This window comes from Glandiceps talaboti, chromosome 4 (genome assembly GCF_964340395.1).
Source record: "Glandiceps talaboti chromosome 4, keGlaTala1.1, whole genome shotgun sequence".
Classification (NCBI taxonomy): Eukaryota; Metazoa; Hemichordata; class Enteropneusta; family Spengelidae; genus Glandiceps; species Glandiceps talaboti.
The window spans coordinates 4,318,030-4,343,363 of record NC_135552.1 but is presented as its reverse complement, the minus strand read 5'-3'; the positions used below and the strand labels follow the sequence as shown (position 1 = coordinate 4,343,363).

Sequence of the window (25,334 nt, the reverse complement as noted above, 5' to 3'; positions counted from 1 at the left end):
TAAAAGGAAATAGGCTCCGCCCTAAATTTGTTCGCAAACATATGCAAATGAGGAAGTTAATTTTTAACCCGAATAGCCAAAATCGCATGTCGAATAGTGGGCGTTGGCTACCTTTGAACTGACAGATTTCATATTTTTTGGCCAATAGAATGGTCATAACATGGAAAAAAAGCAAATTTTCGAAGGTGATAAAGGATGTGACACTTACAACTTTTCTGTAAGGAATGTGTTAAACGTTTTTTGTTTGTTTCAACTCAAACACATGTTTTTGTCATTTTCTCAAGTTTACATTTTGTAAAGAATTGCGTTACTTTGTGGAAATTAGCAACCTCAAAGAGTACCCGACAATAACAAACACAGTAGGATCTTATTCACCACGTCAGTGGCTCCAAAACCGTGTCTCAGATTTTTGATTGCGTCTTTTGTTCGAAAGTAAGACGGATTTAGATGAGACATACATGGTTTATTTGGACACTATTTATTATTATTTATATATCTTCGTTACAAAAACAGATAGGAAAAATCTGAGACACGGTTTTGTAGCCACTGACGTGGTGATAAACACTGTGCGTCGTTTTCTATTGTTGGTCGAAATTTGAAGGAGCTAATTTTTGTTGAACCAAACATGCAAATTATCACGTATGTAGAGGTCACGTGATCTGAAGTACATAAAACCAAATTTTACTAATTTCATTGTAAAGAGTGGATCAAGAGCTTTCAGAAAATGTATAGTTATGGATGTGTAAAATCATTACTTTCTTAACTGCAAACCAATATCAGCAAGGGACATTGAACGTGGTCTATAACCTTAAAACAAGTACGGGTTTACTGTGCATGCTATTATCATCGTGCAATTAAAGGCGATATAACAGAGATATTTTCAAGACTCCGACCTGATAAAGGTAAGATTTCTTGTGACTGATTAATACAATGTTTTATAAAAGTTTTCGTACTGATCAACCATTGCAAAACAGTGTATCCAATCTTAAGTCTGTCGTATCTGAGTGTTTAGGTTCACAAGAAACTGAGTTGGAAACCTCATATTGCAGCAGTAATCTGAAGAGTTTCTACTACAACGTTATATTGATGTGAGACGTGATGAGTTACTGGTCACTCACAGCAAAACAACAAGCAAACGCAACAACAGTAATTCTATATTAATTTAGAATAATCGACTTTAATCTGGGGGTTTTCAACTATAGTTCTACTAAACAAGGGCAACCTGGTTCATCTATGGAAACTGTAGTAGAAAAGAGAGTTCGACTTCCATGACAGACAGAGGGACGGAAACAATCTCGCCTATGTACAATTTATATAATTCTAAGCTCCAAATTATCATACTACTACCAGAGCATATGAACCAAAAAGTAATAAACAAACAAACGAACAATGAAAACAAACAAAACAAAACAAAACAAAACAACATAAGCCTATGCACAAGTAGTGACATCTTGTTTCCAAGGACACTAAGGGACGATCGCACAATGTTGCAGAAGCTCAATAAGTGAATATCTTTCGTTTAGGACAAACCCCCTCCCACTCCCCCTCCCCTAGCCTAAACGAACGTTCACAAGTGCAATTCACATCATACGTTTATATATATACTGTAAACCATGATGCAAGATGTAGCGGTCACACCACTACGATCGCTGCCATGTAAAAACACGGGAAAAAAGAATTTCAGTGCGAAAATGAAAATGAAGTTCAACAATCGCAATGACGTACGCTTTATACTAAGCTTGTTTGTGTGATCGTCCCTTAAGGCCTAACTTTTTTATTATATAGCGGGTTTTTTAATTATACAATTTTATCATAGCGTCCTACTTGAAAAATCAATGTGACACAATATATACCAAAGATGTGTTTGTATTGCAAAAAGCTAAAAAAAAAAAATGTATCAGTTTATTGTACGTACAATAACAAAGATTTTACACAATTATTGGTCTTTTGCAATTTATTAAGTTACAAACAAGGACTTGACATATGTTATTTCACATTAATTTTTCAAGTAGGACGCCATGATAAAATTGTTTTATCAATCCAAAATCCAAAATAAATACCCAATCCTCATCCACATAGCCACTTTGACATGTCAAGGTGCATGATACCTAATAATTATATAATGTTAGCTTGTTCATTCTCATATGTTTGAGATGGTCATTTGACTAAAGCGTATCGAGAGAGAGAGAGAGAGAGAGAGAGAGAGAGAGAGAGAGAGAGAGAGAGAGAGAGAGAGAGAGAGAGAGAGAGGGGGGGGGGAGAGAGACAGACAGACAGACAGACAGACAGACAGACAGACAGACAGATCACCAAAGTCAGCAGTGGTGATGTTAATTTTAACAAAACTAAATAACGTAATGTTTCTATATCAAAGCAAAATTACGTAATATGCGTCAACTTTCTACGCTTCTACCATCGTCGTAAAACAACTGACCTGTTTACGACTCTGTTATGATTTTTTTGGGGGGTCAGTTGATAAAATATCCCATGGCTTGCCAAAATGATTTAATTTCTACAGTTTGATGTATTTTTCTCCAAATTCAAACTTTATGTCTGATTGTAATACCACAAGGGGCTCAAAGGTAGTATTTTACATTTACAAAACACACCAAACAAACAAACAGACTAACAGACAGACAGACAAACAAACAAAAAATAAACAAACAAACAAACAAACAAACAAACAAACAAACAAACAAACAAACAACATGTAAACACTGACAAACATGAATGACAGGGTAATATCAAATCAACAATGTTTCTACACAACAAATATTACAATGTCTTCCTATATGTAGTTATGGGGTAGATGATGTAGTGGTTAAAGTTATGAGTATAATGGGAAGGTTACAACCCACAGAGTTGATCTGGTAGGTTAGCTCTGGGGTAGACGATTAGTAATGTAGTGGTTAAGGTTATGAGTATAGCGGTTCGGTTAGTTTTTGTAAGTCATAGACAAACATGCATGTTCGGAGCTTACAGAGGTTATGGATATCCAGTATTCGGAGCTGATTGAAAAGGGGCGCAGATTGTGTCTGATAATCTGAGAAAGTTATATTATAGTCGGACAAGTTTCTTTTGTGAAGTAAAAGTGGCTCAAGTAATGTACGATAGGTGTTACCATTTTACTTTTTCGATGTGGGATTTCCAATTCAGAGATGGGTCGATAGATACACCTAGCTATGTGAGCGAAGACCTACACTCAATGGGTGTAGTCGCCAATACCAAGGTTTCCCTCAATGTGAGATATCCTCTGGGAGTTGTAATAACCATAAAGTTAGTTTTGTCAACGTTAATTATTAATTTGTAGCATTACACCACTGGTTAACATTTTTAAAATGACCTTTAATGACGTTGAGATTAATATATTGGTTTTCAGGAATTTGAAGAGGTAAGTGTCATCTGAAAAATGAAGGCGTCAGTAGATTTGTTCATATCGTTATATATATATATATATATATATATATATATATATATATATATATATATATATATATATATATATATATATATATATATATATATATATATATATATATATATATATATATATAAGGAATGGGATTGGTCCAAGTATTGATCCCTGTGGTATCCCAACTTAATTTGTTTTGGATTAGAATCGAAACCGTCTATATTAACGACCTGTTGTCTATTTACAAGATAATTTTGAAACCAAGGAGCGGAACATCTCTAATACCGTAATAATGTAACTTTTGGATGTGAATATGATGGTCGATTGTATCAAACGTTTTTTAAGGTCGATAAAAATGCCAAAGGTGACGAAATCTTGGACCATTTTGTCTGTAATGTCAGATATAAGGTCAGCAGCAAGGGCGTGTTTAGTACTAAAATGTTTGCGGTAACCATAGTGGGTGCTAAGGAGGATGTCAAATTTATCAACAAATGACACTAGTTGGTCTTTAACAACTGATTTAAGTATTTTGCTTAGGACGGGTAAAATTAATAAGATGGGTCAGTAATTGCAGACGTTAAGGGTCGATCCTTTTATATATATATATATAGAAGTGATATTGACAAATTTGACGGCGTCCGGGAATATACGTGGGGAATGAGAGCAGTTGGTATTGTGTTAATTGATTGAGAGATGATATATAAGCTGCATCAATGATTAGTTTAGGGTGAATATTGTCATATCCCATAGCTTTCCTAGGCTCCATGTTATTGATCTTCTCCACCTAATATCACTGTGAACAACTGGGCGAAAGAAAAGAGAGTCAGAACATATAATGATATTATCATTATCTGTGCATGAGGTGGGTGTCCATGAATATATGAATGCTTTAATTGTGAGAAATAGTTTCGGGTTTATCACGAGACTAGATAGCTTACCTTGATACTTCAATGGACTTACTTGTAATGTAATGTAAAGGCAGTATATGCGTGAAGGCACCACAATCAAAAACCTTGCTTTTTGCCTTTAAATTTGTTGGCGACATTCAATACTAGTACTCATGTTGCGTTCGTTTCTATTCTATATTTCTACATAGAAGTGTTGACTTGTCTAGTTGGTACTCTGGGGAAATATGGGATTATGTGGAAGACTTGGTGGTCTGTTGCTCTTGATGCAACTCTTCATCAATCAATACAGTATTGCCTTTGATAAGGCAAAATGGGTTAAGAATGCTGTCAATCAAAATCCAGGTAGGTATTTTACCCAGGAATGAAGCTAATGTGAAGAGTAACCGGTAAAATCGAGAAGTAGGTGGTAAGAGGTACCGGGGATCGGGAATGGCGCTACCGAGTGGGAGATGAGTATGGGTTTGTCTTCGTGTTTTTTTATTGCAACTTGGTTATTGTGAGGCGGACCCTATTTTCTAAAATCAAATTAGATCGGCCATAATCATACATATTGATAGTACAAGTGGTGTTGGGATTTTTATACAGAGTTTCTACATTAGGGGATATGATTATGAACTTTTCACAACAGGAGTGGAGGACAGACGCATGCGACGGTTTGAAACACGTCCCTCAGTGAGAATCAACGTGATTGGCAATCAGAAATTCACCATGTCATATTACATCGTACTTTAAATTGTCGCCTCTGCATTCAAAGATGTTTCTACGGATCAGACTTCGAACGACACCCTTGAATCTGTCCAACAATGGAAATATAGTGGCAGAAACAAAGAAAGTTTAAACAAATTTCCGGAAAAAAAGTAGCCATTGTCATGAGCCAAATTTTCCACTGCGCCAAAGTTACAGTTGTATGATATGCACATGCGGCGAAATTGTATATTCTTCTGTATGATTGAAGTTCATTCTTGAAGGTAGTTTTTCTGTGTGCTGTAATATATGTATACATTTTTGTACATCAAAAATCCACTTTTTTGACTGGATCATTTTTGTGGATGCTTTCACTGCCAATAAATACTGTGAAGCCTATGACATCAAGACAAATGGGACGTCAGTAATGGATTATACTGCCATGGTTAGAGCCTGCTCGTACGTGATCGTGTGTCACGTTATTTGCCAACGTATATACGCCCCAAAATAAAAGAATCAAACTTAGTTCAAGAAAACGCTAACCCAATCTCAGTTAACATCAAGAAAAAAAATCAGGAGTTTTATACCTTAACAAATTTAAAATAAACCTTCAAATTTTTAAAATGAACAATTCAACATTGCATTTCTCGTCTGCTTCGATGATGAATAGTGGTAATGCTGATGACGTCATCAATAGTGGGGTTGGTTGTAGTGGTGATGCTGATGACGTCAACAATAGTGGGGGCTCGTTGTAGTGGTGGGGGCTGGTGATAGTGGTGATGCTGTTGATGATATCCTAATGATAGTGGTAGGAGTTGTGAAGATAAGATCGTTTACGTAGTAGTATGACTAGTCTAGAGTTCTAAAAACTTCATTACTAATATCAGTCTAGTCAAGATGGTTATGAAAGGTGTTAAGTTGTGGTGCTCCCCTGTAGTGAATGAAGTGCAAAGGGCGCATGTCAGTAGTAATTCATCACAAACTGACAGGCTGTCATCATCACTCATTAATATTCATTTCATACAGAAACGTTTTTGACCTTTCTAACGTTTCTAGGACTGCACTGATATGCAAATGTCCAACCAGGACTCCACCTGCAGTCAGTTTAAACTAAAATCACATGGGGACACGACAACGTCATCATGTTTATATAAACACGGTTGGGGGAAGCACAGATATATGTGTTCGAACAACTGCCTTGACTAGACTGGTATTAGTAATGAAGTTTTTAATACGTAATACTGTACCAGTTTAGAACTCTAGACTATATATGACTGCAAGTGATCGATGATAGTGCTGCTTATTGTTATTAGTGGGAGTGATTATAGTATGGTAATATTGGTGATAGTGTTGGTGAAGGTAATGGTTGAAGAACTTTTGGTATATATGCTGGTGTCAGTGGTACATTATCGATGTGGTAGAGGTGCTTGTGCTGTGTGCTATAGAGGTGGTACTTGGTGGTGGGATCGTGATGGTACAGATGCTGGTACTGTAGTGATGTTTATATTTAATGATGGTGGCATTGTTGCAGGTGTGGTCGTGGTGGTATAGATCCTGGTGCTGTCTGTTGTACTGGTGGTGCTTATTCTAGTGTTCGTGGTAAAGATGCTGGTGGATACTATTTTAATACCGTTTACCCAATTTCTCAACAGAAGACAGTAAAACCTACTTAGACTGGCCAAGAATCCACTTTGCTGGTTCGTTTTTCGTGGATCCTTTCACCGGCAATAATTACTGTGAAGCCTATGACGTCAAGACAATTGATGACAGACTTCGAGCTAACCAGGATGTACTTATGGGATGGAATCCTGAAGGTTCAGGGGCGTTCGAACTCGTAGACTGCAACATTACATCTGTTTGCTATATCAATGGTACATGCATGAATGCCAACGATCCTTTGATTGGAACACCAGTATTAGGTTTGTGTTATTTAAAATTATGAAATACACTAATTTTGAAATGTCCTGTTTGCAAGAACTTAACATTGTGGCAATTGTAGTGTTCAACTCTGTGCTGCCATTACAAGAGGAACTCAATAAAATGTGGTATTGAAGCAACTGTCACAATAGGGCATAAAACATGACATTGTGTTGTCACAATCAGACATTGTCCTGTAGTGCCTATTACTTTGACTCTGCATATTAGTGAGTTCCCTGTTGGTAAATACAATATGGTAAGTTTAAAACATTTTAGCATTGAGTCCGATTATGGTAAATGGGCCAGACACTTCAATGCAATCGTAACGATATCGAGGAAACCACGGTACCGTAATTGATGTCTAATATATAATGTCTAATGTATGATTGTATTGACCTAGATAGCAACTTGTTTCGAGAACCCAAAGCACTCCTGATCCATTAACTGGCAAATGCAAAACAATTAAGATGCTAGTGTAATCCAGTAAGTCCTCATTTATAAACACCTCTGTAAACTCCGGCGATTCATCCAATAAAACAAGGTTCATTGGTTTCATGTAGATATGGTTAATAAGTATGGATATGACGTCATTCAGCCCCGAATTCAAATACGTCACAGTGAAACACATCTCATAATCCTTGATCCCTTGAAAAGTTATCAGTATGTACAAGTGCATGAAGTTAATGTGATAATATTCACATAATACATTACTCCATAAACTGCATGCGTATTTCTGTGTTTTAGGCAATCCTAAAAAGGCACCTGCAAGGATGGTGGATTTAGATCCCGACTACATAGACGTCTCGACTTTATTTGGTTTATATATTCACATACCCGGATTGTTCTCAGGACGTTACCTTGAAGCCCCATTCCAGGACATGTTCAATAAAATACCCGGACGTGCACAACACCGAAATGGCCAATACGGAATAGTTTACTATTCTCTACTCGTGGACATAGAGTGGGAAGACAGTGGCAGTGAAGACTCAGACATAGCTAGGGAAATTAAACAAGAAAGTATGAAAAATCAACAACCAAATGTTCTGTCCATCAAGTTCAATATTGACTACTTCAATCGCCAGGCTAATCGTCCCCATGATGCTAAGTTTAGTACTGGTCGAATTGTCGGAAGTATAGGTGTTGCTGGTTCAGCTGAACCCTTCCACAGTTTACGTCATAGAGAACTTATCCCAGTGGATGAGAATTTCCAACGGGGATACTTTAGAGTTTTTGAAAAACGAAGGAAGATCCTACTAGACTTGGGAAACAGTCTTCAATTTAATGAGCAGGGATCGAGTGACCCTGACATAACTAAAATATTGCAGGTTGTATATACAACTGGTAATCCTAAAATAATGAACTGTGACACAGACGTAGAAGTGATTGGTGAGATCCGATACACACAACACCAATGGTATGAATTAACAGCAGGTATAACATCAGTCACCACTACAAAAACTCAGACCCTGGCTCTTGCATCCCACCCGCTAATGATACGACAACTTGACCAACTCTCCAAGAAGTGCATAAAAGTCGTTCTATCTGAACAGGTGAATGGAGTAATGGTTAGTTTTATGGGAGATCGTGTCTTTAGACAAGATCCGGGTGATAGCTGGCAAGTTACTGCCTTTTTGACAAAATTCGGCAAACCCTTTCAAGATAGGAAATTGGAAGTACATGTACCAATAACCGTCAAGACAAGAGAACGTTCATCAATGTGTGTAGATGACATCATAATACCATTCAATAACCCTACTGAAGGCGTGAAATATAACAAGACAAAACTCACAGATAAAAACGGAATGGCGATTTTTAACTTCACAGGTCATGACCCTGGTAATCCTAGAAAATTGATAGACGGACAGCTCTATTTTTATGAAATACACGTTAAAGTGAACAACGCCTCCATTTCAAGTCGAGAAGTTGCGATACACATGTATAAATATTTCCAAGTCTCCGAAGGTGGGCCTACTTGGTATGGCGATGTGTATCCGGTATTTAAACTTTACTCAAGCCTTTACCCAACAATGCACAGCATCTTAAACTTGGCATCATATGAAGATGTTATCAAAAGAAAGGACATTATAGCAATGACTATGAGTTTGCCGCCAAGTGACCCATCATTCATGCCTGTCGCGCGAGACTTGTCCAAACGAAAGACAAGTACGATCCTCAGGTGGTTGAAAAATGAAAAACCTCGGATGGGCAAAAATGAACCGAATGTCGGAGATTTGAAGAAAGATCTCCAAATTGCTTTAGAAGCTGAGCTTGCAATATTGCCACCATACCTTTCAGCATTATTTTCTCTGAAACAAGGGAATAATGATGAAATTACGCGAATCTTGCGCACCATCGTAGTTGAAGAAATGCTTCATATGACTCTTGTGGCCAATATTTTGATAAGCATATGTGGTAGCCCTACGTTGAATGTAAGTTCTGTTATCCAGCGTTATCCAGGCAAGCTTCCAAGTGAGATTAATCCCAGTTTAACGCTATCTCTGGAAAGATTTTCCAAATCCCTAGTCGAAGGTGTTTTTCTCAAGATAGAACAGCCCGACGAGACTCTCTCCTTCACACGTCGCCAAGAAATCTTTAATCCAAAGTTACCAAATGTCAAAGTTCCTTTAAATAGACATTACAACACGCTGGGACAATTCTACATCAACAACATTGGGAGATCGCTGCAATATCTAGCACAAGCAGATCCAAATTTATTCAAATGTGGAGACACACACAGACAGGTATCTGCAGATGATTGGTATGGACACGTTCAAGACAAGCCATTCCCTGTAACCAACCTCAGTGATGCAATGTCCGCCATTAAGCTGATTACAGAGTTAGGGGAAGGTTGTTCAATCACACAGCCTCGTGATTCTGAAGGTGAACTTTCACATTACTACAAATTTCTTGAAATACTGATGGGTTATAAACTTATTGTTGATAGAAATCAATCCCAGTCAACGCCACAAGATATTAGATACTGTGATGGGGACAAAAGTGACAGCTGCAATGCCAATTACCGAAGTAAATATACCCAGAAGTTTTGCCAGAGTAAGGATAAACCATGTGATTTCGTGGACGTACAAAAGAGATATGCTGTGCCCTATTACTTCGCCGGAGAAAGGATTCCATTTTATGAGGAAGGTGTTTGGCCAACTCTTGATAACCCTTCCCATAAGCGGTATCCAAGGGGCTCCAAAGTGGCCGGTCTTTCACAAAGATTCAATTTGCAATATTCCAATTTGCTACGATGCCTTCACGATACTTTCAATGGCAATCCAAAAAACATCGAACAATGCACTTCTATGATGATGTTGTTGGAAATACTTGGACGACAGCTGACACAGACTTCAATCGATCCGAATGGTGACCCTTATGTTGGTCCGAATGGTGCACCAACCTTTGAATTCCTTGATCCCATGTAACTGTATTATAGTGGTTTGGTTAGCTGTGTACTTGATGGTGATACGTAACCATATTATAGAGGTTTGGTTAGCTGTGTAGTTGATGGTGATATGTAACCATATCATAGTGGTTTGGTAAGCTGTGTACGTGATGGCGATATGTAACGAGTTAGAAAACATGGAATGACTACAACCTCAGACCACTATAGTATAGTTTTCTGTAGTGGTCTGGGCTACACCACATAGTGGTTAAACATGCTAAGAACCACATATCAAAACATCATACTGTGCATTGAGTCAAATTTGAACAACAAAAAAGCAAGTATACGTAACCAACTACATTTTGGATAGTTTCTGCAATGACAATCGCACATATGATTTAATCATATCCCTACATATATAGCACGAAAAGTGTAGAGTTTATGATTTAATCGTTAGTTTTGGACCCCATCCACAGTAGACACATTTTGTAACAAGATTCTCAGTCTGCTTGTGGACGAGATCAATATTTCAATGTATAATATAAAACTAAAATCCTTTAGAGGGCCCACCCTCCTAATGCAATTGGCCAAAATTGATAATTGTTTCAGAGAACACATTCATTCAATTTCAAATCAGTATGTGGGAGTAGTACTGGATGACTCCAGAACCATAATTCCAAACAAACATTTTAGTGGTATGAATTTACTATAGCGGAAATGCTACCATTTCTCGATTTGGCGATATTGATTAGAAATATTTGTATTTAGGGGTTACGTACATACAAAACATTTTGCCGAATGGGAACTCAAATGGTTTCTCATGCCTTTTGAATTATTTTATGGTTCTTGTCTTATTGAGTAGTTGCACGATGCAGAGGTGATGAAAGTGACAATTTAGTGACTTACTGCACATCAACTAATGCAGCTAGGACGAAATCAGGCCCACCTTTATTCCCCATAATTTGCAAAGATATGGGTTTTTTCGGAGGGGGGGGGATTTTTTTTTAAATGTACCTTTTATTAATAATACAGCAGAGGTACAATAAATAGATGAAAAGTGAAGTATATACGAAAGTTAAGAAATGAAAGAATAAAGAATATTCAGGGTTGAAAAATTAGGTAAGTAATCTTTGATTATCAGAAACATCCATGTTTTATTATGAAGGCTTGGAACACACTTGTTTCTTGAATATATTTACAACACTGGTTAAATACTGGAAAATTATTGCAGCATTCGAGGTTATTTGGCCAAAACAATTTCTTAGCTTGGCAGATCAAATGAATTACAAATGTTATAACACACAAACAGTTCAACTTAGTGAATAGCATTGAGATTTGGATTTTTCAAGGTCAATGATCCTCTCCAGAATGATGATGAATTCTATTGCTACAGCTAATATCATGGTAGTGATATTGGCTGGTAGTGATACACTTCATTACAACGCTTATAAACTCAGTTTGTGCCACTTTAAGGTTATATTTTGTACAGAATAAGACAAAATGGGCTGTAATTGATGTAATCATTAAAGTACATGTATTGATACTAGTTAGTTTGTGTTATCAGTTTTGTTGACTTCTTATTCACGACTATACTATTGTGTCTCAAACTGTAAAATCAGAATCTTCAATAAAGCGTGATAACATGTCGTATGCTCTCTCTGGTTGATCATAGGGGGCGATATGTCCAGCTCCTCGCACTAAAACCTGTGAAACATGTAAAAGGAAACCCGTTTCAGTAAAGCTGTAGAATGTTTGATGTAGGTGATAGAAGAAACATGAATGTTCAACCCCAAATCTTACTGATATTGTATATAATAGCAGCAGTGGTCCACTACACATGCACCTTGAGATTCCATGCTATGAACACATGAACAGTGCTATGAAAACATGAACAGTGCTATGAACACATGAACAGTGCTATGAACACATGAACAGTGCTAGGAACACAGTGCTAGGAATGCTTAAAGTGATCACATGGATAACAAATGGGGTATTTATTTTCGATCTGATAGAAGATACAATTCCTTCTTTGTAACTCAATCATTTGCTTAAAACAAGTGTAAAGTATTTATTGTATGTACAATGACACACATTTAACACACTTTTTAGCTTTTTGTAATTTATTGAGTTACAAATACGGACTTGGTCATTGCTGTTTCACATTACTAACATAGTAGGGTTGTCTTAAATGAAAATCCAAAATAAATACCAATTTCTCCTCCATACGGCCACCTTAAAACTTTTCCTAAGTAGTAGTTTTCATGATTTATGGAGTACGTTTTCCCCAGGTCAAAGGCATCATGGTATTACGTATATACATCTAATCACTCAAGCTACTTGAATACTGAATGTTGGTTAGTTTACCTCGGATGCAAATACCACAGCGGTTTGTAAATTATTTTAATTTTTTTTCTTCAAATTAACATTTCAATGCTTTCAGAGCATTGTAACAAACCTGTAGAAAGTTTCCCAAGCCAGGACCAACAGCTCTGACATATCCAGCTACATCGGTATCATTCTGATTGACCTTCCAGATTTGTCTCTGTGCTTTCCGGTATTCATCCGTTCCTTTCCATTGTAGATTCCATAGAAATCTCTCAGTCAATGGATTAGCTACAATGATGTCTAGTTGACCACTGTAAAACATTACCTACAAGTATAAAAAACAAGGAAGAAATATGGCAGAACTACATTTATAATTTGTTGAATATTCACAATAAACCTGTAAGGCCAAAAAAAATTGTTTCTGGTCAGGGCATTTTGTCTAAAGTAGTTCTATGACACAATTTTTTTTCTTCTAAATTTTCAACAAACCTGTCAATCAATCTGCTATTTATGGCATTTAGTGTTCTTTATATTTAGTACTTTAGAGTGTGTATGTTGGGAAGATGTCATTTGTTTGTTCATGATTGGCTCTGCAGTTGTCTTCACTGAAGTAGGGAGGTTATTTGTGTTTTTGCCAGGATCTGCAGACTACATGGGCTGGACTAACAAACATGAAAAAAAAGATCGACGCGGGGGGTATTTAAGTGATGTGTGCACTGACCAGAAATAATTCTTTTCTCTGGCCTAACTTTGTATGAGAGATAATTTGAAAGACTGATTATTCACCTAATGATGTTTGATCATCAAAATAGCTGCCATTATAACCGTCTTTTAATATGACCAGAGTCCAGTTGTCAGAAAGATAAAAAGATTGCCTAGCTTGGCAAGTAGCTTTTGAACAAGAAGTATGGGCCAGAATCATTCAGTACAGTAGCATATTACTTTTAATACCCTCCTTTCTAAGAGTTTCATTGCAAAAGTTGATAGTACTCTCAGTTAGTTCAAATCGCTGCACAAATAGTTGCTTTTATTTCTGAGACGCATCAAATATTAAAGTGGCCATGTGAATGAGGATTGGGTATTTATTTGGATTTTTAATTGATAAAACAATTTTATCATAGCCTCCTTGAAAAAAATCAATTTGAAACAATATATGCCAAATCCTTGTTTGTAGCTCAATAAAATGCAAATTTTTTACACAATTTTTATAGCCTTTTGTAATGTATTGAGTTACAGTAACAGACTTTGTAATTGATTTTCCAAGTAAGAAGTCATGATAAAATTGTTTTATCAATTAAAAGACCAAAATAAATACCCAATCTTCATCCATATGGCCACTTTTAAACTGACAGGACCTGATATTACCTTGTAGTCATTATTGAGTAGTTCAATAACCCATGGTTTAACAGACTGACAGATATCATCTAGTAAATAGTGTTCTACTTCGTCACCACTATTGTATGTTAGATTTCCTACGTGAATGGACTTGCGAACCTCTCCCATTGCTAAGTATGGATTGTAATAACCAAACTCATCTGGCTCCTGTGAAATAAAGAGAAACAAACATTGTAGACTTTTTGAATCACTGGTATAAGAAAATAATCTCATTGAAATACAAATAGGATTAAAGTGCCACAAGCTAAGATTATAAGCTTTTTTTACTCAATTAGTGAAAATACTTTCACAAAATTCATTTAAACTCTTCTAGTATAATGTTAATGTTAATGCACACTTTCTATGACATTACACTTTGTGTTTTGACCTTGTTAGAACTGTTGATTACATACTAAGTAAGGTACATTTTTTGATACGTATAATAAATTATACCATGCATAAAAAATATGGAATTTATATCCTGGTCATTCTATGTCATGACAACGTGTGTTTACTTCACTGGTTCTGATGTGTTTAAAATATGAGACAAAATTTTCAAAATTGCCATTATTTTCCCTGATTTTTCTTTGATATTACTGTCGGTGGTATAATTATGTTATTCTTCAATATTTTTCTTCTTTCAACTGGAAAATACTTGTGACCTATCATCTAGTGACTCATAGTAACAAAGACCCCTTAGGTTACTCATATTTCCTTGATTGAACAAAGAAAAAATATTAGGGAATATCATCTAATTACGTCATTGGATTGTTTATAAGTTATTTCCTAATACCACTTGAGTTTAGTTAATTGCAGTGACAATCAGCATGTAGAATACAAGTCATGTACTTTGAGTACCTTTCAACATACAGAATAAATTTACACCCCAAAGATATATAAACTCAGCTTGTGGCAGTTTAACTGGTAGTGATCAACATCATTTGAAAAACTGATGTACAACACCAGGAATAACCTCATCACAATAATGTCATCGAATTGGAATCATCCAGGAAACAAATAAGTAACAAATTGACATTCTGGTATTAGGTACTTCTTCCACTTGTAAGAACCAACTTATATGTACCATGCACAAGCCTGGTTCAACAGAAAATATGGAATATATAACTCTTGTCGTTCTACGTCATGACAGCAAGCACCTATGTCATGACAACACATATCTATGTCACTGGTTCTGCTGTGTATGAAAAATATCAGTCAAAATGTTCAAAATTGCCATTAACTACTTTTTTATATTATTCCACAATATTTTTCTTCATTCAGTTGGAAAATACTATTGACCTATGGGTTGTCTCTACTTGTCTAGTGACAAGGGCCCCTTAGGTCACTCATATTTTCCTTGGCTAAATGAAAAATATTTGGGAATAACACCTAAAGACGTATTTAGTTTCTAACTTGTTTGTTTCTGAAAAAGCCTTGGTTCTTAGTCTACAGGTCTCTTCTAAGCCAGCTTTACCAATGTTTATAACTCTGTTTTAGAGATGTTGCATGATGTAGAATTGGTGAATATGACTTTTCTGGATCCCCTAGCATATTAAAATACGGCTAACATAGTACATTCAGGCTTGCCTTTGTTCCCCTTTTAACCGTAATCCTGCCACAGTCACTATCCTTTACATGGAATTCACATGAATAGGGTTAAAGAGTTGGTTGTAATGCTTAATCTAGATTTACTTACAGTAGGTCTCATATAGTTATAATAATCTGTAAGGCCAGTAACATTGTAAAAGAATGGAGGATACTTGGTGATATCACCATTTAACAGCAAGTCAAAGATCTGAAATCAAATATATCAAGAAAGAAAACACAATAGATGAAAATGAAATCATTAAGGGGCAAGATCAATAGTTCAATGTAGGATTAAAAAAAACCTAGTTAGGCTGGTCCTAACAGGGTTACCCTTTTATTGATAATAAAAGTCTTTATTATCATATATAAAAACAGAGGTAATCTTAGAATGAGTTCAACATTTTGTCAAACTACACAATTCAATCAATCAATCAATCAATCTGTAACATTTACAGAAGTAATAAGGTACCATTATACTGTAATTGAAATCTGAATTATAATATTGATGATTTGTCTAAGTTGTGAAGAAAGTAGAAATACAACTATAAAACTTAATGTGAACTACAGGTAATGGTTTAAGCAAAAAACGTTTTTAACAAGATTTAAACAAAAATTAAAAGGACAAAAAGGAAATGGCCTGAATAATTCATTTAGAATACCTTAAAAGTTATCAAATGATAACATATCCTAAACTCGAATTCCTCTTTTTGATTATAAATTTCATCTCTTTTTTCATAATAAAACCACCTACCATGAAACACTGCTTCCAATCTTTCTGTTGAATGTACTTAGTTGCAAGATCTGTTTGGCTCTTGAAGTAATCACGATCATTTTCAATAAGTAAGCCAATCTGATACAGGTATTCAGCGTATGCTGGAAACATCTGGGGAGAGCAGATTTAATTAACCATACATTAGTATACCTCAAGTAGAAACAAAGGAATAAGACAATACCACCATGGAATTTCAAAGGTTGACACAAACATACTGACATTTGCAAAATATATGTACTAATATTGTGTGTATGCAAGCTTTGTTGAGCAAATACACAAATAAATCACTGCTTTGGGTTCACCAAGTCATATGAGCAAACAATATACAAACAAACAAACAAACAAACAAACACACATTACTTACTGATTCAGGATCACTAAGTCCATCTCCTATGGCCATGCCTTTGAAATTAATCTTCACCTTGGCTGAAGGGTTTTCTTTGTGAATTTTGTAGGAAACAGCTGGTACATATTTACCTGCATAAGACTGAACAATAATACACAATATGTTAAAGATTCATAAAAGTAACCAATAGATGATACCCTATTGAGGCAAATGTGATCAACAGATGATACCCTATGGTGGCAAATGTGATCAATAGATGATACCCTATGGTGGCAAATGTGATCAATAGATGATACCCTATGGTGGCAAATGTTACCAATAGACGAGACCCTTTGGTGGCAAATGTAACCAAGAGATGGTACCCTGTGATGGCAAATGTAACCAATAGATGGTACCCTGTGATGGCAAATGTAACCAATAGATGGTACCCTTTGGTGGCAAATGTAACCAATAGATGGTACCCTGTGATGGCAAATGTAACCAATAGATGGTACCCTTTGGTGGCAAATGTAACCAATAGATGGTACCCTTTGGTGGCAAATATAACCAATAGATGGTACCCTGTGATGGCAAATGTAACCAATAGATGGTACCCTTTGGTGGCAAATGTAACCAATAGATGGTACCCTGTGATGGCAAATGTAACCAATAGATGGTACCCTTTGGTGGCAAATGTGACCAATAGATGGTACCCTATTGAGGCAAATGTAACCAATAGATGGTACCCTATTGAGGCAAATGTAACCAATAGATGGTACCCTGTGGTGGCAAATGTAACCAACAGATGATACCCTTTGGTGGCAAATGTGACCAATAGATGGTACCCTATGGCAGCCATGTAACAAATTATGGTACCCTATGGCAGCAATCTAACAAATTATGGTACCCTAGGCAGTAATGTAACAAATTATGGTACCCTAGGCAGTAATGTAACAAATTATGGTACCCTATGGCAGCAATGTAACAAATTATGGTACCCTATGGTACTTTAAAAGGTCATGGGTCACAAAATTAATTGAACAGACACAATATCTAACTGTGGTGTGAGCTGTGGGTGGTGTGCAGAGCTCTTTCATAAAATAATGTATTAGCAACAAGAAATAAAAGCCAGATTTATCATTAACAACAACAACAACAACAACAACAACAACAACAACAACAACAAGTTGCTGAAAATAGTCTACAGCTCCATTTACTGTTGCCGTAGCTCCTAGGATTACCCACCTCTCCTGTTGCATAGAAGTCATTCTTTTGGTATTCATAGAAGATCTGAAAGAACTGGGTCAAAGCACTGAAATAAAGTTTTAAAAATATGGTTGAAATGGCTAGTAGGTGAAGTATTACACCATTTGGAAAATACATATTTCTCTATCAATTGAGCTTGATATGTGTTTAATATTTATGTATGTTAATCATCTAATTTGCAAGTACAGATCTTTTATCGGAATATACTTTTCTATTTGAGTAGAAGCCTACGTGTTGATTATATCAAGTATTTTTCCTGAGTATATTTCTTTATTCTTTTTACTATACAGAATATTCAGTTGAAATGTACACAATATCAAGAGTTCCTTTTTATACCCCCCCCCCCACCCCACCCATTACGCTCAACAGTTTCAATTGGAAAACACAACACTTTTATTGCCCTAACCACATCAACTAACAACTCTAAAACTAAGCTAGCAACTTTTTGTTACATTCCCTTCATTTCTTGAATAAAACAATGACAAAATTTAGTGAAACTTAAACCTGGGGGGGGGGGGGGGTGAAAGGAGCTCTTACTCAAATTGTTTATGTCCCATACAATATAGCTGTAATTAGGAAGATGTTATGAAAACCATTTCAAAATACAAAAAAAAGTAAGTAATAACATATGGATGAAGATTGGATAGTTATTTTGGATCTTTGATTTATAAAGCATTTCTGTCATGGCTTCCAACTTGCAAAATCAATGTGAAACAACATATACCAAGTCTGTGTTTTTCTGTGTTTTTCACTCAATAAATTGCAAAAATAAATTGCAAAAGACTGATAAATGTGTAAAATGTTTGTTATTGCACGTACATTTTTACTCATTCTAAAGCATTTTGCAATGTATTGAGTTACAAACACAGACTTGGTCTATGTTATTTTACATTTATTTTTTAAGTAGTAAGCCAGGATAAAAATGTTTTATAAATTAAAAATCCGAAATAAATATCCAATCCTCATCAATATGGTCACTTTAAAGTTGTAATATGTGTAACTGAAGCATGATTAATTTCATATGCTATCATTACAGTTGAAGTCATACAATTCTCAGCGTTGGTTAATAAACATGATTTTATAAAGGGGAAGGACACATTCTCAGTTCATGTTAGATGTTAAACTAGATAAGGTGTACTAGTTTCATTCACTTTCACTTGTCAGTACAGATTTGATATTTTTCGGAACTTATGCTAAGGTGACATGTTTACCTGCAATAAGAATAGAAGCAGCCACTAATAGTATACATACATGTATATGAAGGAAATTGCCTTGTAAGTCTTGTATGTCACTTATGCTTAATTAAGTTTTAATTACTGCCAACTCTGTAATAAGAAGTGAAAGTGAATGAAACCAATACATTTTATTTCATTCAAACAACAATGTTTTTATTACAGAATGTGAATTGACAATGCTTTCCTTCCCCATTTAAAACTTATTTTGCCATCACTACTGGGACAGTGAACTTACGATTGAAGGTTGTGAAGTTGTCTATATACTGGCTGGATCTGTGCATGTGATTCCACTACACTCATTCACCACTATACCTGTAATGGTAACCATCTCAAGTGGAAGATTTAGCCACACATACCTAGATGATCATTAAAGTTAGCTCATGAGTTTAACTGAATTCTATATGTACACTCTCATTATGACTTCATAATTGAATAATCTGACATACTAAAACTACTCCCCACTGCAATCAATCAAACTGCACCCAATCAATTTCTTTCGTTAGTTTCATTTTTAATTTATATCCACTTGAATAGGTTACCATGACAGGTGAGATAACTAGTGAACAAGTGTAGCAGTGTCCATGACAGGTGAGCTTAGATAGCTAGTGAACAAATATAGCAGTGTCCAAAATCCAGCCTAATTGACAGACTAGTTGTATTGTGAAGTCTTACTTGTATAAATCCCTGCCAACATCAGTTTCATTTCTTGCATATCCTCTTGTATCTTTGGTAAAACTGAATCCAGTACCAGCCTGAAAACATAATCATATCACTATCACTATCACCATCACAGTATCACAGAAGATAAGAAGGATATATGTGTGCCTATTTCATACTTGAATTGTACAACATAGACCTTTGCTTCTACATTTGATAAACTTCCTGAGCAACCCTAGAAGCTTAAACTCCTTGTATCACTGCAGTCTCTCACTCTATCATGTGATGGGGGACTGTGCTACTGCTATTGGAGTTAAGCACATTAGACTGCATCCTTCAAAGAACAATCCCATCAACTAAGTCCCAAATTATACACCTTCACATCAGTCATAACATCCTACCAGGTACCTATTTATGCAGTTAGATAAATCAAGGTACAAATGTCGAGTGTTGTCTATGTACTATCAGATACAAATATCATCTGCAGAGATCAAACAATTGGTGTAAAGATTACAAGATGAGAATTCTAACCAATCAATCACCAATTTTACCAAATTTGAGCAGTGGATATATGTTAGAAGATGATAAACAACTGATTATCATGCATATATACCCAGTATCTGTTCCTATGTAATTCAATGGAAAGTGCACACATTGAACCCTGGTACCCATGCAATACTTTTCTGTTTCACACCCTGGCATTTTGCCCAAGTATGTTACATGCCGTGCTCACTGATATCTGTTCCCGAAGTGAGTCAGTTTTAATTTGTTCTCAATTTTTGAACATAAAATAATGTTTCACTATCAATGTATCATGTATGTGGTTATGTGATTTATAAAATGATGTTTTCATGTTACTACATATGTATATGATAGAACCTTTATGGCCAAGACATGGGTTTGTGGACCGACGTTCTACAGCAGAAGGGTCCTCCCACACTTGGGCCTTTTCACAGTACAATCTCGATTAGCAAAACCCTTATCTGGGCCATAAAGATTATTAGAAACTTCTCCTTCAACAGATTTTAGTCAATGACTTACAGGATTATCAATGTACAACATTGAGTATGTGTTTTGCCATGTTATCGCTCTTTCACTTACTGCAAAATAAGAGAGAAAATACAAAATATGAAAATGAATTTAATAAAATATGCTAATATATGAATTACATTTACAGTACCAGTTTAATAACTGCAGCCATGGAAAGAAAAGAAATCACTTTTGTACCAATTAATGACTTAGATTATACTATGGTGACAATTCAGTTCTTAGTCAGGAAGGTACACTATGGTGGGGCACCCTCACACATCGATCAACCTCTTTCAAGAATAGAACAAGTCAGTGAGGGCAGAGCAACATCATGTATCTTACAGTCTACTTCAGCATTATGACTGAAATCAAACTTGAATAAATATCAGACTTGAAAATGGAAGCTGAAGATTTGAACATTTCCATTCAGCATTAACACTAATTTAACTTGAATTATCGGTATTAACTTACATATGCCGTCTTTAGAAATCTGAAAAGGACCACTTTCAACAAACAACCCAAATAAAGACGAGCCTCCAGGACCACCCTGTAACCATAGCACCACTGGAGCATCTGCAGGATTTTTCTGTAAGTTAAGAGGTTAATATCGTATCAAAAATATACTCAAAGTATTTTCAATTGACAACATGCTTCATATATTGCATTGCAAGTAAAATAATGAAAACACTATGCTGTACAAGTTAGAATCTATAGATACGTTAGCTATTCTGTCAGTAGAGCTTGAAGAAATGCACATAGATGTGAGGGAAACAATCACTTGTATGATGATGATGATAATGCATATATAGTTACTGAGAAAGGATTAAGATTTTGAGAGAAGAGAAGGTTTGTGAGGGGCATGCAAGAAACAGCTCATGTATGTATGTATGTAAAGGGCTTGAACAGAGATGGACAGTACCAACTACCTGGGATTTATGATCATCTGTTAGGGTACAGTCCATTCAATGATACATTCAGTCCCAATCTGCTACTACGCCCTCTAGTGGCAGCAAGTGAACAAGGGCTAGAGGTTCCAGTGAAAAGGTGCTTTCATGTTTGTAGTTGTGTAAAATTGGTTAAAAGCAATCTTCTGATTAGCTACCGATGTTTACTCTTAACAATAATTTACAATAAATAGCATTATATCAAAGTATTCTTCATCTAATTGTCAGCCAATCAAAATATTCTTCATCTAATAGCCAGCCAATCAAAATCTTCTTCATCTAATAGCCAGCCAATCCAAATCTGTACTGGAACCAAAACTGTGTAACAAAGTCAATGATCTGGCCATGGAAAGATATAGGCATCTTCAAATAATTGCAGGCTAAACTTACCTTGGCTGGTATAAACCAAAAGAATAGATTGCTGTCATATTCTTTGTTAACTGTAAGAAATCCTGCATGGAAAATAAATAAATACATGAATAAACAAATAATAAATGAATAATAAACAAACGAACAAATAAATAAACAAATGCATAATCAAAACAAACAAATGAACAAACAAACAAACAACAGGCAAATAAATAAATAAATAAATAAATAAATAAATAAATAAATAAATAAAGATCACATTAACCATGTACGCTGTAGCTGTGATATTGTGACTGTCCCTCAGTAATATTAGGATCTTTACATGTATACAAATAAATCAAGGTCAAAATGTCAACATTTCAATAATTCACCAACCTGTATAACTTTTAATAGAAGTTCCTTTCAAAGGTCCCACCAGACTTAACTTCCTTGCTGAAAAAAAGATGATAAATGTACATCAACTCTAAATTTTGATAATGATAAATTATGAAGGTAAATGGACGATTATAATATCATTCACAATATATACATACAAACAACATAAGTGATTCACTTTGTGATGATCTGTGACTGCATGTCTATGTTGCCCTTGTATACATTTTCACAATACGATACGATACGATACGATACGATACGATACGATATGATACGATACGATACGCACACACACACACACATACGACACGATACGATACGATACAATACGATACGATACGATATGATACGATATATGTACAATACAATACAATACAATACAATACAGTGCAATACAATACAATGCACTACAATACAACACAGCACAATGCAATGCAATAAAATGTATTGTAATACAACACAGCATAATGCAACGCAACACAACACAATGCAATACAATACAATACCATGTGATGCAACATAATACAATACAGTTACAACATGTATGCAATATGATATGAATTTATAAACAAAAATACACTACAATACTAATATTGGGCAAGATTATGGTCAAATGAAAATAGCTCCAGTTACACACTACTACAATCAATAAATCATTGTCTAGTCAGTCTAGTAGTGGATACTAAGTTAGACTACATACTACCATAGTTTCTTTCTTAATAAACCATTATATCATCTTTAACCACAATATCTTTCATCTTCCTCCGCTATAAAATTATCTCACATTATTTGTCAAATCTTACCTTCCTCAATCTGGCCAGATTCCAAGTATGGAGTAAGGAAAAGTGGTTTTCCAGGATCAACTCCATTTGTTACATGTTGTGGGAAATTCTGTGGGAAGACTGCTCTAAGTGGTGATCTCGTATGGACTAATGTGAGGTAGGTGACGATTAACAGAACAAGTTGAGTTGACAACATTGTGGCTATATATATACCTATAATTGTACAACAATATATAAAGAACGTACTTCATTGGATTAACAATTGACAAGGATGTGTATCAAGCGTTGTAAAGTACAGTGATTGACTCAGATTTGAAGACTTGATAGTTTTATATCCTTCTCTCAATCTCAATTTAAACCGATACTTGTAGGTCATGGGGTGCTGGTGGGGGCTTTAAGAGGTTCATAATTTCAGTATAAAATCAAAATAACTCAACAAATATTGATATGTTTTAATTATGGATATAGTCATGGATATATTGATGACCATTCATCAGTAATTATTTGTTTTGTCAATTTAGCTCAGAATGCCTAATAGGTCAACACTCCTAAGTGGTAGGGACGTGATATATATACATACTGCACAAAAACGGGGGGGGGGGGTTACATCAAAGTTAAAGACCCGAAGGTCCAAATGCAGATGCCTGTAAAGAATCAGAGTACTGCATTTTACTGGATTTACAGTAAATAACAAAGTCGTTAACTAGGAATTCTTTAAAACATATTAACACCACGAAAAGTCTAACAAATCCACGATAACCCAGAGTAGGATATCATCATAATGCCATAATGACATTAAGTCATTATCAACAGAAAAAGTTACGTTACTATACTTTTAATATGATCACACAGACTACTACACTATTTTCGGTGAATATTAGGCCTGAAATAATATGTGGACACTGACTTACCTTGATTTGGACTCCCGGGTTGGACTATTCGGAGGGCGTTTCTGTACAGTGTGACTCGTTTATTGCTCAAAAAGTGAATGAGTAGAACATGTGAGCCCGGAAAGATCAGGTGACAATCACACGTTGATCGGTCAAGTCATGAAGGTCATTCACTGCTCACTGCCCCAATGCCATTATTTGGACTCGTGGTGGCGCACTTTATTATGATCCTCAAGTGTGTGTCATGTCAGCGGTGTGTCGGTGTATGTACGTATAGGACTTGAAGTTTGATAAACGGTAATATAAAGGGATCTCTTTTTTTTGTTAAAGGTTAGTTCTACTCATTTCATACAATGAATTAATAGTTATCAAAAAACAGCAAGAACATGATAAATCACAATGATGGACTTTACGCTCAGACTGTTTCTTGCATTCATTCGTACGTCCAAAGTTTAAGGTCAAACTTTGGCTTAAAGGGCGCCTACAATAATTACAAGTGGGGAGGGGGGTAGGTCGGGGCGGGGGCTGTTGCGTACGATGTGATTCCCCCTCCCCCCCCCCCCGATTCCGCCGTGCTAAAATGTGGTCCTTCCTCGACTCAGTTTCCGTTCTCTACAACATGACCCACATACCAATTATTCCATACTCTTGTATTGTAAACTCATCTCGTCCAGAAGAAGTACCGGTACGCCCTAAACACCAGCTATTCGATCAAAGACCAAATATGGACCAAGGACATAGTTTAGACTTTACCCCGTATGCACGCAGGACTACGTGAACCCGTGTTTGATAAATATAATGTCTGTATAGTATGACATTATCAATGTGTATAATACTTTGCATAAGGGGAGAACCATTTTATTTCTGGGGGTTGGAGGATTTGGGGGGGGGGGGATTGTCGGCAGGTGAAGGAGAAAAAAATGATCCCGTAATGTCTTAGAAAAAAAATTGTTTAGATGTGCTGAAATCAGCAAAATTTGGGAATCTGATTCTCTCATTTTCTGTGGAGGCACGTCGCCTAATATTTGCAATATTTGCGAGATCAGTCAGCTCCTCATGGATTTTTTACCAGCTATCTCTTGTGCAAGAAATTTAAGT

The 25,334-nt window shown here is 35.8% G+C and overlaps 1 protein-coding gene across 1 annotated transcript; it reads right to left on the bottom strand.

Moving 5' to 3' along the window:
* Positions 1 to 11,462: 11,462 nt before the first annotated feature.
* Positions 11,463 to 24,372, bottom strand: LOC144433673 (putative serine carboxypeptidase CPVL). Its single transcript, XM_078122022.1, has 14 exons — positions 24,258 to 24,372; positions 23,368 to 23,559; positions 22,565 to 22,621; positions 22,211 to 22,272; positions 21,348 to 21,462; positions 20,889 to 20,947; positions 19,863 to 19,942; positions 17,935 to 18,001; positions 16,729 to 16,851; positions 16,344 to 16,475; positions 15,702 to 15,800; positions 13,997 to 14,173; positions 12,762 to 12,956; positions 11,463 to 12,010 (listed from the first exon to the last, which is right to left on the bottom strand). Exons 2-14 carry the CDS (start codon positions 23,540 to 23,542, stop codon positions 11,909 to 11,911), a joined length of 1,443 nt encoding a protein of 480 aa, XP_077978148.1. The 5' UTR covers positions 23,543 to 23,559; positions 24,258 to 24,372; the 3' UTR covers positions 11,463 to 11,908.
* Positions 24,373 to 25,334: the final 962 nt, after the last annotated feature.